Raw genomic sequence first — 16,823 nt, 5'->3', positions numbered from 1 at the left:
TAATAACAATATAAAAGCATATCAAACTACATTTGATAAACTCAAACACACCAAAAATTTTATATTTACTTCAATGGAAAAAAGAGATTAATCGTCACATCCCGGTTACCGATAAGTTATTTTCTGCTTTTTGGCTATTACAGCACACATTTCGTGCATATAACTGTGGGCAGCATATGCAGCTTGGAATTATATCCCTCCCCCCGATCCTAAATTAAAATACTGTTTAGTATTTCACTTCTCCCCACTATTTAACTTTGCTTTACATTTCTCTACACCTCCAATATGCCAAAATAATTCCAATAACTCCGCTCCCCATTTCGGGAATGAATACTACAAATTGCTAACTATAATGCAATTTTCTCATGCGCTGAGGAAAAAAATCTCATATTGTTGTTTTCACACTATTTTTGGAGAACGTGAACATTGAAATTACCCAGTACCTCAGTCTGTTCTTCCAACAGTGAAGTTACCCAGTACCTCAGTTTGTTCTTCCAACATTGAAGTTACCCAGTACCTCAGTTTGTTCTTCCAACATTGAAGTTACCCAGTACCTCAGTCCCCTATTTCATGACATTGAAAACTTGCCTCGTTAGCTAAACTGTGCATTTATCAACATTGAGTTTTCTTTACAAAAAAGAAAAACTCAGTCAACGTAATAATGAGAGTATGGCTAAAGATACATTTTATTTTTGAGTTAACTAGCTTTCTTTATTCCCTTGCTCAATGAAAAGCGTTTTCGATTTTGTTCTCGAAAGGGAAATGTCGGCATGTTCCAAGCCTTGTCTGCTTTTGACAGCAGTTGGCTTTTTGTGTTGTGCGCAGTCTGCCGTGAAAAAGGCGGGTTTTGTTCCCTTTTCGAAAGACTTTTTGGCTTGCTGCGCAATAAATGGCCACTACATATAGTAGCATTATGAAATCCCCCCTCTCCCCCCATTCTTTACTTTTGTTCCAGCACAAGGCTTTCAAATCGATATATAATTACTGCGGAAAAAAACACAATAGAACCATTTTGGGTACAAAAAGTATCTTGTTTTGTTTGAATGTAAGACACTGTCACTGAATATTTAAGGGGAATTTATGAGCAGTTGTATTAGGCTTTCATTCATGTTGTGTGTATTGCCATGGTGGGGAACTTAATTGCGCTCTGCGGACGATCAACAAAGCAAAATCGGACAAAGGATAAATAGTTCCTATATTTTTTTTCCCTTCCAAATTAAAAATCCAAAATTTTGTACACGTTACTGGAGAATGGGAAAGTAGATTCCTCAATCAGATGTTCAGGTATTTTCAGCAAAACATTCTTTTTCCGTTAGAAGAAATTTTTCGGAAGGCATTTCACTACCTAAAATGCTTTCGTTAAAGTTTTGATCTAATAAGTTGTAGCTTGACCTTGACAATGTTGACTTCATTTTGGAGGCTTGAGTGAAAAAAGGACGCGCTATTAGCGCCGATTTGAACTGGAATATATCAGCAAAATTACTACAAAAATAGCCCGACTACACTCCGCGCCAGTTACCCTACCCTGTTATCCCATAAAAACGTAAACATCGTGGTCAAACTTCAACGTTTCAGAGTCACTAGACGAACATTAGATTCAACAATACAAAGAAAAATTAAAATTTAGCCGCAAACTTTGACTTATATTGTAGGTGACAATGTTTTGAGATCAACTCGGTTCAACTTTTATATGCTTTATTTCTGTAACAAAAGCAGTTTCTTCGGAATGTGTTCGTTTTATTCATGTTCGTTCTATTTCAAGATGATTTATTTTAAAATAGTTATTTTATTTTCTCATCCTGGAAAAGCATTTTATTACTGCGTAAAAAATTACTTTTAAACAATTGGACGCATTTTATAAAATACATATGTTACTGGACAGAAATATTGCTTTTAAATACAGGGTGTTCCAAAAGTAACGATCTATTTCCATTAAAACACTGATGTATTAATTTTTTTCACAAATGTTTGAAGAAATGCTCTCCTTAGAACAAAAAATAGCCACCGTTTCCTAAACTGTGTTGTATAACATTGAGGTGAGTGAGTTCAACCAGCAAAAATACGGAAAACGGCCATCAGAAAGTGGCAATATCTGGCTACAAGTAAACAAATTCTTGACAGTAACGTGAGATGTTGATGGTCGTCCAGGTAGTTTATAATCCACCACGCTACCGTTCGTCTGACTTTGTTCATAAGCACCGGCCCTTGTTGGTGGCTGATGTTTCACTGCACAGTTTAAGGGAAACAATGGCTATTCTTTCTTACAAGGAAAGCATTTCTTTAAACACCTGTGAAATAATTCAATGTACATTAGTATTTTAATCGAAATGTAGTTCCTGGGAATCAAATTTAAGTGTATTTATAGGAGCTCCGCCCTCGACTTCCTCCATCCTCTGCTCGCTTCGCTTGCCAAGCCCTCCTCGCCACCAGTGGGGGCTCCATGCCGGGCAATGAAAACCATCAGTGAAAACTGATGATTTTCTTGCTTTTCAGGGTGTCAGAACATACCTGAATCTCCTCAGAACATCCTCAGGACTGAATGCTTCAAGTGACGAAAATGAATGTCTAAAAAACCGAGCGTAAATATGTTCAATACAGAATGTGCTTTTCAAATTGTGCAGCTACCTTAGAAACAAGCTTTGCCGACGTTAGACTGATAAATGGTGAAATAGCGTGATCCATTTTATCGTCTATCTCTACGTAATTCAAAGGAGAAGGGGTAGGCAATAAACATATCGAGTGTAGCCATTTAGTGTATCTCTCCAATTACTCAAACCATTATTACATTTAAATTACTACAATGATCGATTGATTTCACTTGAATAGCAGTTTTGATTAGCAGACAACTCTCGTGGGCAATGTATCTAGGTATTTTTTCGCACAATTGGTACACTTAGTAGAGGAACTAAAGAGGAACCAGAATTATGGCTGAACTCAAAACTTTTCACTTACCCCAGAATAATTTTAACCCGTCCATATATACAATTAATTTTTTTAAATGCGAAAAAATAATGTCAATGAAGCTGAGCGGACAGGATGGGAAATAGGGTAATTTCTTTTACCTAAACAAAGAAGTAGGAAAACAATTAATTGCGAACGAATAAAAACACTATCATAAATATATTATTTCCCAAAGGAGTTTTTTTTTTTGTGACAACGTCATCACTCTTTCAATACTTCTCAAACTTCTTAACTAAGGCATCGTTTTAAAGACATTTTTCATCGCTCTCCCGGCGAGAAATAAAGAGACAACTCCCATTTTGGTTGTTTTATCGAAAAAAAATTTACTGTTTTATTATTACGCATTGCTTCAATGCATAGCATCCCGAAATAAAAACCTACTGGTTTAGCCGGTTAGATTGTATTGCTTTGTAAATTAAATGAATGAATTACCAACATATTAAAGCACAAAAATTGCAAATTACTGCAGATACGTTCCTTGGGGCTACAGGAACCCTGGACGTTCATCCAAAAGCTCACACTTCTTGCAGGAGCCGAAAATAGAGTTCGGTTTCATTCGTCAGCAGAATTCTGTCCGCATTCCTTTTAATATATAATCCAAATTCATTGCAGGATTCAGAGTTACAGTTCTGTTGTTAAAGTCCGGAAACAAGACGTTAACTTTCGCATGTTAAATAGCAGCATAACTTTTTAAAATAATACAACAAAATAAAGGCATTGATTTCCCTTTAATTGTGTTGCTTTACTGCTCATTTCTTTAATATATAGCATTCCGAGATGAAGGCCCATTAGCTCAGTTGGTAAGAAAGTCCTGCTACTGAAGTGAAGGTTATGAGATCGATCCTCCCATTTGCCTGAAAAGGCGGTTTTTGAATGGCTGAATTCTGATCCAAATTCCTGTGAAAATTTAATCTAAAGCCATTGGGTGCAGGATTCTAAAACACAGCTGTGTTGCATTGAAATCAAGAAAAAGAAACGTTTAGTTTGACATGGTAAATCACAATATCATATGTATTATTTCTGTGTGCCTTTTTCTTGGGGGGGAGGGGTACACCAGAACTTACTTGATATTTACTTGATACTTCAATATCTAAAAAAAAAAATCACTTTCTGCGACTCAAAATATTTCTTTAAAAACGGGTTTTTGAATTGCCAGTGTCGAGTGCGAATTTAGAGATAATAAAAAATTAACCTCAATAGAGACAGTAAGAGAAAAGGGATGAAAGTGGACATCTTGAAGTTTTGAGTAAAATGCGTTTAAATATAAGGTCCTAGGTAGGCTTTCATTGAAAAGTTTTTCTAAATCATGCTGTATAACATAACCAACCTACCAGGGCTACTATCGCTCACCCTAAGACAGAGGAGAGGTTCACCTACTATTTCTACTGGTTATCTCCAAATTTTTGACTTTCCATTTACATCCCTTTGCTTCTCACTGCCTCAATTAAAATCTAGCTGCTCCTGCTCGCGAAGAGTTACTTAGTACTTTTCCCCCTGATCTACTTTTATATGCCTAAAAAGTACGCAAGCAAATCCAAGCGTAAGTTGTTTATTCGTTTTGTGACGCATGTGGTGACAAGTGAAACTCAAGGGAAATATATAAATTACGAGGCGTATTCCAAAAGTAAGGACCGGTGACCAACATTTAACTAATGGCAAGCCAGAATAAGACTTGACGCATGCAGTGCCATTTTTAAACTCTTTAATAAAGTACTGCAGTTGTTTTGATTCAGCAGTCGTTTGCCAAATGGCAAGATCAGATTGCTATGGACGCTACAAGCGTAAACTTCGCCGGTTGTGGAAGAGGCGGTGCAGTAAAATTTTTGCTGGAAAAAAAAAACCTTGAGCTGCTGAAATCCATCGCGAGTTATTCCTAGTGTATGGATTAACAACGCATTTCTTTATGATGCTGCCAAAACCAATTAAAATATTAAAGATTTTCGTGGGAACTTTTGGCCACCCTTAGTTCAGTCCCGACCTTGCACCAAGCGATTACTTCTTCTTGTGGCATCGGAAAAAAAGAAATGGCTGCGTTGACATCTATTTCAAACTGACCATGAACTCAACTAGTGTTACCAACTGTCGCAGCGTTTTAGAAATTAAACTCTCGATGACACGAAGCCTTATAACTCGAATATTCCTTTCTCTTAAAGTTTCCATTGGGTCCCAAGCACTTGAGAAGGCTATGGGAACATCCCATCACTCGAACTACCAATAACTTGCAGGTTTCAGTCAATCCTTTGGGATTTGAGGGGTTATTGAGAGTTGACTACATGGATTAGAACGGCGAACATGTAGAAATATATATGTAGTAAAATATTAGCATCAATAAAAAACCTTTTCTCTTGAGCTTATATCGTTGTATGGGCAAACAGACCTCAGTTTTGGAATACGCAATACAAGAAGAAATATAAATATACTGCTTACTTGCATAAGCAAAATGGTAACATCGTGAGGATTGGCGTAATCAGAGGCTCCCACAACCTGTTCACCATTCCTGTGAAGCGAAGCACGAACTAGTAGAGGAGAGGTTGTGAACACCGAAACACACACCCGATACACCTGACCAGGACGAACAGTGTTGGAGGCCAACACCAAGTAACTCCTGAAAAAGAAGAAAGGGTATATATGAAAATTAATACATATCACACACACACGATGAAGGGAATATGATAACATTTTCATGTATTGTACTACATTTGTATCTATAATTGACTAAAACAGTTTTATCGATCGCTGCGTATTTATGTCTAACAGTTTCATTTATTGTATTGCATTTGTATATAAAGTTCCGTGTAACAGTTTTACAAATTTGACTGTAATTTATAATTCTCATTGTAATAAAACACTGTACATTTTCTAAACAAAAATATTATTAACTCTACCGTGCAGTAATAGAACATTGTGCTGTTTCAATTTGAATAAAGTAGAGGACTGTGGGGCAAAGTAAAATAGCGAAATATTTGCTCTGTTTTAGCACTATCAGGTAATATTTTAACTATGTAGTAACACATATTGCCAACTTCAGCAAATAAAAAATGGTCCCTGATGATCAAATCACATAACACAAGCAATTTTCAGATATTGAACTCATATTGCAATATTTTGTTGTATGTCAAAAATTATTTTCGTTATTACAAAACGATTAATTCTTGTTATTCAGATTTTGAATATTAATTGAGACCTACTAATGCTCGGTGCAGCATTTATTTCTTTAATATTAAGCTAATTTTTATTTTAAATGTTTTGTTCAATCTGTCAAGATCATGGGGGCAAAGTGAATGAGGCAAAGGTAAATAGTTTCGTTTACCCTATTCAATAATTTATAATTCATTTGTATTACTTCGTTCACTTAGTTAATAATTCACTTACTTATTTTCTTCCCCCCGTCCAGTATTTTATTGACTTATTCTTTTTCTCGTCTATTTATTTATTTGTTTTTTTTTTTACCTATTAATTTACTCATTCGTTCCTTTATTTGCTAACTTATAAGATCAAAACTATGTTTAATTATTTTTAAAAAATGTTTCTTTGGAAAACATTTTATTTTTCGCTTCTCTCTTTGAAGAAAAAAAGTGAACAATTCCCTCCCCCCTCACCCCCCCCCCCTTTTTTTGAAGATTCTATATTGTTCCGAAAATAAAAAAAAAATATTTCAATGTAAATTTATTACAATTGTCCATTGTCCTTTATTACTTTCTTATTTATTTACTTTATTACTTTATTCATTGTCTTTTTTTACTTACAATTACATTGTCCTTTCATCATGTACTGAAATTTTCATAACGAATTTCCAATTTGTTCGTTTTGAAAAACCTTATCTTGATGACCGCAGTTTGAATGGTATTGGCTGAATGTATGTGGGTGTGGATGACGTCCTTATACAAATTCACAGCTCAAATCGGGATCTTTGCCAAATTTGGAACGGAATTCCTCTGATACTCCGGAATTCACATAGGGAGGTTTTTGGAATTTTGAAAACATCAAACAGCTCTATATTTAAATTTTGAGTCGTAAAACTGTTTTTTTTTTTTAATTTTTTTTACACTTTTTTTTTTTTTTTACACGTTGACGACAAATTTTGCACTATTTCTTTCTTTTATTTAAGCCCGATTTTTTAACACGCGTCACTAGACACAACTTTTATTTTAGACTCAGACCATGCAATACCGGGCGACACAGCTAGTGTCAAAAGATAAATTAAAATGCTCTCCTTTGTATATTATTTGATTTGAATTAATCCAATGAAAACTACCCAGAAATAAGTACAAAACAAAATAAAGAAAAAAGGGGAAAGAGAAAGAAAAATTGGTTCCGAAGCTTTGAAATAGAATGTACTTAACCCAGTGAAAAAAGAGCTCAGACTTTTTAGTACCTTTTTGCTTTAACGTTGACATTCGATACATATTTTAAACCAGTTACTCCAAAGAGAAGAATAAAAAGTGACGAAACCATCAAGGTGCCGCATTGCGGAAGAAGCACATCGAAACAATGGATTCTTTTGAAAAGATAACATCAAATTTAAGTAACAAAAAAAAAAACCTTGGACCATTGTTAGTAATTACTTCCGATTTGGAAACTCACTTAGTAGTGTTTCGTCTGGACCTTTTGCTCTCGTGGTCAATTTAAGATTCAAGCGGAAGGATATATATGAGAAAAAACTAATGTTTTTCTTATTCAGTTCCTAAATGCTCAATACACTTTTGTCGCACATGCTTGCATTTTATTCCTCAAATTTTAAACTTTGGCTTTTTATTATGATATATTCGAAGATAAGGAACCATTATGTATCATAATATAAAGTATCAGCTTTCTACAAAAATTTTAATCTGAGAAAACTATTTAATAAGTTGATACTTTATATTATAATACATAATGGTCCCTTATATTCAAATACATCACAATTAAAAGTCAAAGTTCAAAATTCCGAGAATCAAGTGCAAATTCATTTGTAAAAATCTCATGTGTCCAAATAGATTGAACAAAAACAATTATTTTATTGTAATGATCCCGTAAAAACGTAAAAGAGAGAGAAAGAGAGAGTGTAAAATCAATTTCTGATTCCATGAAATATAGTAGCTGATATAAAGTTTATCAATATAAAATACGAAAATTGATAATTAAATTATTTTCTAGAAATTAATCTCCCAGAATCGCAGTAAATCCTTAAAAATACTATGTAGTTCCATATTAACGAAATATATTAATTGATATAACTTTTCATTGGCGAAAGAGGAATACCTTCTAGCTCATCCCATCATATCATCCATAAACTTTGATTTTTATGACACCTTCTTTTCAATATAAGTAACAATTTTTCAGTACCCATTTCAACACTTTTTGCTGGTTGAAAAACAACTGAATCAATTTATTAAAAAAAATATAAAAAAAAAACTGAATAGCTGAACTTTTTATGACAAGGAGAAAAATACAAATCAGCTTGATTCTATAGACCTTAAGACCATTTTCTCAAAAGTTTCAGGTTGAAAATCCATATTTTGCTGTTATATACTCAGAGCGTCATGCAAAGAATTTCTTTAAAAAAACCTTCTCACCCGTTCCTCTATAAGTTGCAATTATATATATATATATATATATATATATATATATATATATATATATATATATATATATATATATATATATATATATATATATATATATATATATATATCTTGTGTAAAATAAAGTAAAAAGGGAAAAGGTGTCGGGGAGGGCGACATTATTTCAACAAAATAATGTTCATCATTGATAATTTTTCAATAATAGATCATTTTACCTAAATGTTTCAAGGTAATTTAAGAAATACAATTAAACAGCTTAGTGAAAATTACGGTCGATATATCTTTAAGATAAAGAAATCGTGACAATAACTTTCGACGCTATTGTAAATGCAACTGTTATCTTGAGCTGTATTACTATTAAAGACGATAAATCTTATATAAGTTTTCAAAAAAAAAAAAAAAAAGCTATTTTTTGAAAAATCAAGCTAATCAAAGAAAAGAAAAAATTCTGGCTTTAATCGCAAAAATAAAATTAAAAAACCTAATAGTTCAGGAAATTGAATGGGATAATCTAACAAATGAATCAGGTTTTCCGAAAGTAGTGTCAGTTGGGGTAAAAGGAAAAATGTGGTAAATAGAAACTAACTCTTTTACCACACTTGAGGTAACTCCCTATTTGAACAAAAACTCTCTCCATGAAAATTGTAAGGTGGCATAAAAATTTAGATAAGAAAAGCAGCCTTTTCAGATATTCTCCCGAAACTGCGATATCATTCAGACACGTTACTCATGCAGAAAAGTCATTCAGAAGAGAAACGAAAATATTCATTTCATTGACACCCCCCGAAAGATAACTCTAAAAAGTGGATATCCTGATTTGAAAAGTGGATACCCTCTTGAATACTTTGATTTGTATCTAGAAACTCTTCGTTTCGTGCAGAGACAGCGAGATTAGCGTAGATTCAGAAACAAGGATCATGGAATGCATATTCTTATGATTCAAATCGTTCAACACCTGTAAGACCTCAGCTGCGCATTATCTTCGTTGGCAACTATATACTGCTGTGAGAAGGTAAAGTGCAGTATCAGCAATTTTTTGGGGTTTTTTTGTCATCAATTTTACTTTAGCTTCATTTTATAACCTTGTTCATTTGAAAATAAAGCACGAAAACCCCTCCATTAAAATACAACATTCCACTATTTCTAGTACGGAATCCAAATGTCTCAAAAACTCATTTTTGCTGATACTGCACTTCACCTTTCTACGACAGTACAATTCTAACGACCGCAAGATAGCATCCTTGCAACTAAAAACGGAGGACGATCATCTGATGCTATACAATTATTAAATTAAATAGATAAACTAGTATTACTAAACATGAAAATTATACAATTAAAAAAAAAACAGTGATGATAAATTAAATAAACAAAAATTACGAAAAGAGAATCTAAAAAAAAAAAATGAAGAACAAGCATTCCCTCTTGGTGAATATTGGTGAATATTTCTTCTTGCTGAATCAAAATTCTTGCATATAAATCTTAAAAACAGGTATAAACATAAGAGCATACCCGTAAAACTAAAGAATAGGGCTTGGTGTAGTAGCAATCTGTATAATATATGAACTAGAAAAGTAATTTGCATGCAAGTTGCGGAAACGTAATCGATCACTCTTTATAGGAACATTGCGAGCAATGAATAATGATGATGGAAAAATAGATAAGCAGTTATAAATGTTGGTTGAACGATTAAGTTAGTAGCAAATGGTAGAAATCTACAGATTGTTAAGCTCTGGAAGGTGTTTTTTCCATTATTTTCATGTCAAGTTTATCTGTGTGGGGTGAGGGGGGGGGGGGGAAAGCGAGTAGTTAAAAAAACGGCACTAATAAATAACCCGTATACAGATCGATTTAAATGCAAAAAAAAAAAATCGCATCAGTTCGCAGGCAATATAAGATGATGCAGCAAGAGACAGGATATTAATGTTCAACTTTTTATTGTGACTTAATACGCCTAATACGTTTTACGTGACTAAAAATGGTTTATTAAGATTATTGTAAATAGAAATCGGCAAGCTAAGATTTTGTATCTGCGACTTTGCAGATATGCTTTAAACGTGACGTGAAAATCGCAGAGAATTATTCTGATAAATATACTCGTGTATCAGCAAAAAATTTTTGCTCGTTAAATTATGATCAATTTTAATATCTATAGACTTTATTAGCCAAACCGTGGTAAAATGTATCGTTGCGGAAGGAAACTTTCAATCACTTTATCGTACTTTGACCCTTCATCCAAGTAATGCATGACTTTGTTAAGTTAAAAAAAACTCTATGAAAGTCATCCGATTTTCACTCTTTTCTCAAAATCTATTTTTAAATTTCTTGAAAATACACGATTTTTTAAAAAATACATTTATTAAATTTTTTCTTTTTAATTTCAAAAACTTTTTGCATGAATAAAAAAACAGCTGTTTTTTCTTTATTACTGAATGTTGATATTTCATGAAATTTTCATTTAGTTTACAATAATAGTTAATAATAGAGCGCACAGTAGCTTTAAATTCATAACTTTTTTAATGCTTTGTATTATTTTAACTCGATAAATTATGAAATAAATTTTAAGCTAAGAGGACATATGTCCCATAATGGTTTATAACGGCTAAACCTCCAATTATCTTGAGTGACTATGCGGCTGTTTCACCTAATATATTCAGAAAATTAAATACATGGGTCATCCTCATAGAAACAGTCCTTTGAATTTATTAAGTACAGAAAAAATAAAGTAGATGGAATTAGATGAAATCTTTTTTAGAGATAGATATATGTAACGGCTTTATGAAAAAAAATATTGATCCTGTTACACAAAAATAGTTTTTGAATAGCATTATACCCTCAGCAGTATAAACTCACTTAAGAGTCATTCCCTCACTTTCATTTAAATTTAATTCTAGTTGTTATACATAACCGATACTTGAGTTTATTTGCATACAAATATTCTTAAACTGGGAAGCAACTTATGATCACGTAGTTTTCATACATTGCTTTATTTTATTACTAGTGGTACCCGCACGGCTTTGCCCGTAATGGAAAAATTAAAAGATCTTTTGGTTCGTCTGTATATTTACAAATAATGTATGGTGAATTTTCTTACCAATTGGCTTGTATCCATGTTACAGTTCCACGCTATGATAATTTCGTATCTCGCCAATTGGCTTGTGCCCATATTACGGTTCCACGTTATGATAATTTCGTAATTTACTCGCTCATCTTATGATATTTTTGTTCTTAAAATTGAAATAGAAAAAGAACCACATCGAATTTTCAAAAAATCGCTTCGAGGTGGACACTCACATGCTACACACTAACTTTGTGCCACATTTCATGAAAATCGGCCGAACGGTCTAGGCGCTATGCGCGTCACAGAGATCCTGACAGACAAAGATCCCGACAGAGAGATCCTGACAGAGGGACATTCAGCTTTATTATTAGTAAAGATAAAGATTCTGTAAAAACAGATGTGAAGGAATGACAGATGCAAAAACCCTTCTCTAATTTTATGCTTTCATGTAGATTCCAAGTAATAATTTCCGACGCTGCAAATATGTTGCGATATTTTTCTGGGTTTCTAACTCTAAGTTACTACACTTTTTGCTAAAAAACATTTGTTTCGTTGTCATTCTGGGAAAGAAATTGACTGTTGTGAGGGAATGATGTCAACCGCTGGGGACAAACTTAAAAATAATTACGTGAGCTAAATTGTAATAAAAATTTAATTTTAAATGTTTTTTTTTACTTAAATGCTTCAATGTTTTGAAATTAAATCACAAAAATGTGAACTCATTGTTTGTTTGCTTAGAAGTAATTTTTGCTTATTTTTTACTAACAGTGGGGACAAGTCAGGGAATGACATTTGAGTACTTTAGACATCAAGACATTTAAAATAAGATATAGAAATTTAACTTCTTAAGATCTTGTTAAACCATCATGAAAAGTGTTTGAACCCCTAAAAATACGTATGAGTCACAAAACATTCGTAAATTATTACAGGGCCATTAAAACGACCGTTTCTGTGAGAATGACCCACATATTAATTTTCTTGAATAAAGCGCGCTAAAATTTTAGGCAAAAAAATACGGAAGCCGTTGTATGAAGTTTCGTTATCTGAAATCCAATCTTAGTTTTCATTTCTGAGAAGTTGAGCCATTACTCCACTACCGTAGACAGTCGGTACACGTACATTAGAGCGATGTGAAACACGACAAGCCTTTCATTGCTATAGAAACCAATTGTTTGATTTTCCGAGCAGGTGAACAACAAAGTACAACTTCTCCGCTTACTGCATCAAGTCGCTCAATTAAGAGCATGGCTTAATATGCACGGGAGCTCAGTAGTACAGTAACCTTGTCGCCAGAAACGTGGTGAAGGGGGGGGGGGGTACCTTGCGTCAAATCCGGTAGTTCTAATTTTTTTACTGAGTTGTTTATGATATTGGACCAACAAATAATCCAAATTTTCGACCTCGAGTGATGAATTTAGCCTAGTCATAAATAGAAAAACCCGTGAAATTACAGATTTCATAGTAGTTTTTGTCGATTTTAACCCTAAACAACTAGTTTTTCAATCACATTCACCAGGAACGTTTTGAAAGTAGACTAAATTTGCTACGATATGAATTTAGAACTATCTCTTTGCGACCCAATCGTTTCCGAAATAAAGTAGCTTAGAGCAGTAAAATAGAAACAACAATAAATTGTAAAAATTGCTGATTACGGCAGACACGTGTTTTGGGGTTACAAGGAACCCCTTTCTCAATGCAAAATAAATGAGCTCATCATTTGCGTGTGCCACAATGAAAACAAATCGCAAAACTTGTCTTTCAGTTTACATCCTTAGAAGTCTTGAACTTTTTAACTTAATTTAATCATTTAAATCCAAGTCTTAGCACCAAATCTGCAAAATTGAAGACATCTGACCCATGTTTTTTTTCCAGACTAAATGAAACAATTTTACTTGCAAAAGAGAATTAAAAAAAAAAAAAAAAACTATCCCAGGGCAGATGACCCTTTTACAAAGTAATTCAAGCTCAGCTGGAAATCTGTTATGAAAGATGCCCTTGAGCTCCAGCAAAAGTAGCACCTTCCCCAGAAATCGTTTGGTCAAACGAGTGATTGGAATTTCCGCAGGTGCGCCTCTTGACCTCAAAGTTATCTTTCGAGCCAGACGTTGGTTGATGGGTTACAAGTGTCTCAGTCTTAACATGCATTTAGGCCTCTTTAAATTATGCTTCTGATTATGTAACATCGGTCATCGGAAAACCGTGTTAACCTTCTGATAATCAATATTTATAAAAGTCGTCAAACCTAAGTCAAAGGCTGGCTTTTTCCTCCAAGCTTTTATTAGGATTTTAATAGAGGCTGCATTTTTTATGAGATTAACTCTTCGGATGGAATATCCGTGGCTCAGGACAGAAATTTATGGTTAGTATTTTAATACTGCCAGTACGCATCACTTTAAGCATAATGTCAAAATATAAATCAAAATGTTTTATCTATAGTATTTTATTTATTTATTTATCTTTTTTTTTGAATTAACCCAAACGAAAGTATCCAAGAACTAGTAGGGGAAAAGGGGGCTCATGTGAGCACGGGGCACATGTGAACATGGTATGTTTTACTAAGATCGCTTCAAGCAAAAAATTTGGAAAAATTTTCAACTAAGGACAATTACTGCCGTGTGCAGGTAAAGGGCAGTAACTGCAAGTTTTTCATTTTCCATTTTTTTGCATTTTTGTCATCTATTGTACGTTATCTTTACTGTACAAGCTCGATTATTTGGTTTCCGCTGAAAAAAAGGGGGATAAAAAGACGTCTAATTCCTACATTTCCCTATTGTTAGTATTGAATCCACCACACATTTCTTCAAATATCTCGAAAATTCATTTCTGCAGATACTGCCGTTTACCTGCACACGGTAGAATACCAGTTGTACCTCTTAGACAAACATTTAGAGCAATGAGTCATTTTATGTTTCTGTGGTGGCAACTTCTTTGTTTTCGCTGGTGTGGACAGAATTTTATCACAGTCTTCTTCACACGCGTAATAACATTTTTAAAACTAACTGTTAATCTAAATCTAATTATTACGAATCATTGTATGAACATTCAAGTAAACTTATGACAATGTTTAAATTTTTTTATTAAATTAAAATATCTTCATTTTTGCGAGTTAGCTCTAAAGTAGACGATGGGGCACTTGTGAACACAACATCTAGGGGCACAAGTGAACAGTCCCCATAGTCGCTCTCCGTAATATTATGATTAGTGTAGGATATTGTAAGTGTTATAAAATGTGTAAATATTTATAATTATTATTTTCCTACAATCAGTTTGTAAATTTATTGTCAAAAGTTATTAATATTAATAAACATAAATAAATAAATATTTAAAATTTTCCTTTTTAATTTTCTTTTTTTTGTTACTAAATATTTGATATATAACTTTGTGTTATATAATACTTACCAGGAAATAAAAAGGCACAAACTATTTTCATTTAATTAAAAACTGATGTTCAAAATCATTTTAAAATACATTATCAAGCAATGGGTGACGCTTGAAAGCAAAATATATATAGAGTAACCCTTACATAAAAAAATTCTTTCTATTATGTAGTCATATAAGTTTTTGTCTAGTCTATTCAGTGATCAGAACAAGTTACGAGACTTCAGAATTTGACAGTGCGCAGTTATATATTCGGAAAAAATATTTCCTTAGTGAAACAATAACTGTACAATTGAAACTGACGCAGTATTGGTTACAAACCCTTCAACGTATTTGTTATTTAGGTATATGCTTCATATTGAAGAATTTTCCTTCAAAGTATGATGCTTCTCCTGAATTTTTTACCCGTGTTCATATGTGCGCCAGCCCCAGGCCTGTTCAGATGTGCCCCCCCCCCCTCTAGGGGCACATGTGAACAACTGCAGACGTTTTTAAAAAATAACACAAAGTAAAGAAATTAAAAAAAAAAATCCCAAAAAAATCCACGATATAAAGAAAAGTGTATTCAATCATGGAACACTTTGCGTTGAGAAATTGATAATATGTTTTGAAAAGTAAAGAAATGAAAAAAAAAATGTTCACATGTGCCCCCTTTTCCCCTACGTGAAAAATGTAAAAAAGTCACCCGTCTCTAGAGACGTATGTTCTTAAACACACACACACCATCTAGCACCCAGTCCTGACATTAGTTTTAATTTGGACATCTTGAATTCGAATTATGTTTTTCGCAATCCCGATAAGACTCAACTCGTTGGGTTTCTTGCTTCTACAAATGGCTCCTATCGCAATCATGCATTGTAAAAAATAATACGTTCCTGGAAAATAATGGGCAGCTGATATGCCTAATTTCTGCAAGTAACATATCTTGCAAAAAACAGAAATTTTTCCGCTCGAATTCAGTAACCTTCCTGAAATTATCCTGGAATATTTCCGAAGAGAGAATTCGGTAATTTCCCCTGTTAAAGTCAGTGGTGTCTCCGGAACCTTCGGAGAAGACTTAGGTAGGTTTAATATAATAGCTTGGTACCTTCCTGATTTGCAGAGAAAGCTCCAAAAGCATTATTGCAATTCTGGCATGGCCATGATTGTAAGTAAGTACTATGGATCTAACGCGCCTGCAATTCTCGCAAAACGGGGGAGTTCAGAGACTTATTCGCTCTCATTGGGAGTTTAGTCAATCTGGACAGGACTTAATCCAGCCGGAACCGATACACTTATTAAATACGCTTAATTAATCTTTATACCGGTAGCTAAAAATATTTTCCACAACTGTGAGAAGTCTGCATTCGTGCAACTTGTAACAATTCTGGAAACTTTTTGACAAAGATACGATTCTCTCAGAAAGTGAATAAAACCTGTGAAATCTGAAAACGTTCCACCGAAATAATCAGTAACGTTTCGAAATGTTTTTAAAGTGTAATTGCAAAAAACATAATTTGAATTTAAGATGTCAAAATTCAAGTTAATGCCAGGGTCAGTATGCTGGGTGCTGTTTCTGTTTAAAGACGATTCTGTAAAGTCAAGAGAGTCGTGTAGAAATAAAGTTGATTCCGGGGTACATGGACTAGGACCTGGAGGAGTTACCGTCGCCGTCCAGGAGGAGTGGCCTCGCGCGGAGGCCCATTGGGTCGGACATCTCAAATTGGATACGACATCAACTACGGTTAAGTGAAAACAATAAGCAATCGTGATTGCTCAGAAAAATATATTCCGTCCAAATGGTAAAATAGAGAATACAGATATATTTTTATATATAATCACCATAAACCTTAAAGTCGCAAGCATTTACCTTTACGCCGACT

The 16,823-nt window shown here is 33.6% G+C and overlaps 1 protein-coding gene across 1 annotated transcript in view; it reads right to left on the bottom strand.

Moving 5' to 3' along the window:
* The window catches only part of LOC129231403 (CD109 antigen-like), a 311,980-nt gene that overhangs the window by 180,461 nt on the left and 114,696 nt on the right, over positions 1-16,823 (bottom strand). The window contains exon 3 of the mRNA XM_054865708.1: positions 5,389-5,566. Coding sequence (XP_054721683.1) covers positions 5,389-5,566 — 178 coding nt within the window. The remainder of the gene's footprint in view (positions 1-5,388; positions 5,567-16,823) is intronic.

The sequence above is a fragment of the Uloborus diversus genome, chromosome 10, assembly GCF_026930045.1.
Source record: "Uloborus diversus isolate 005 chromosome 10, Udiv.v.3.1, whole genome shotgun sequence".
Lineage (NCBI taxonomy): Eukaryota > Metazoa > Arthropoda > Arachnida > Araneae > Uloboridae > Uloborus > Uloborus diversus.
The sequence above is the reverse complement of the archived record's forward strand: the minus strand, read 5'-3'. Positions and strand labels throughout refer to the sequence as shown.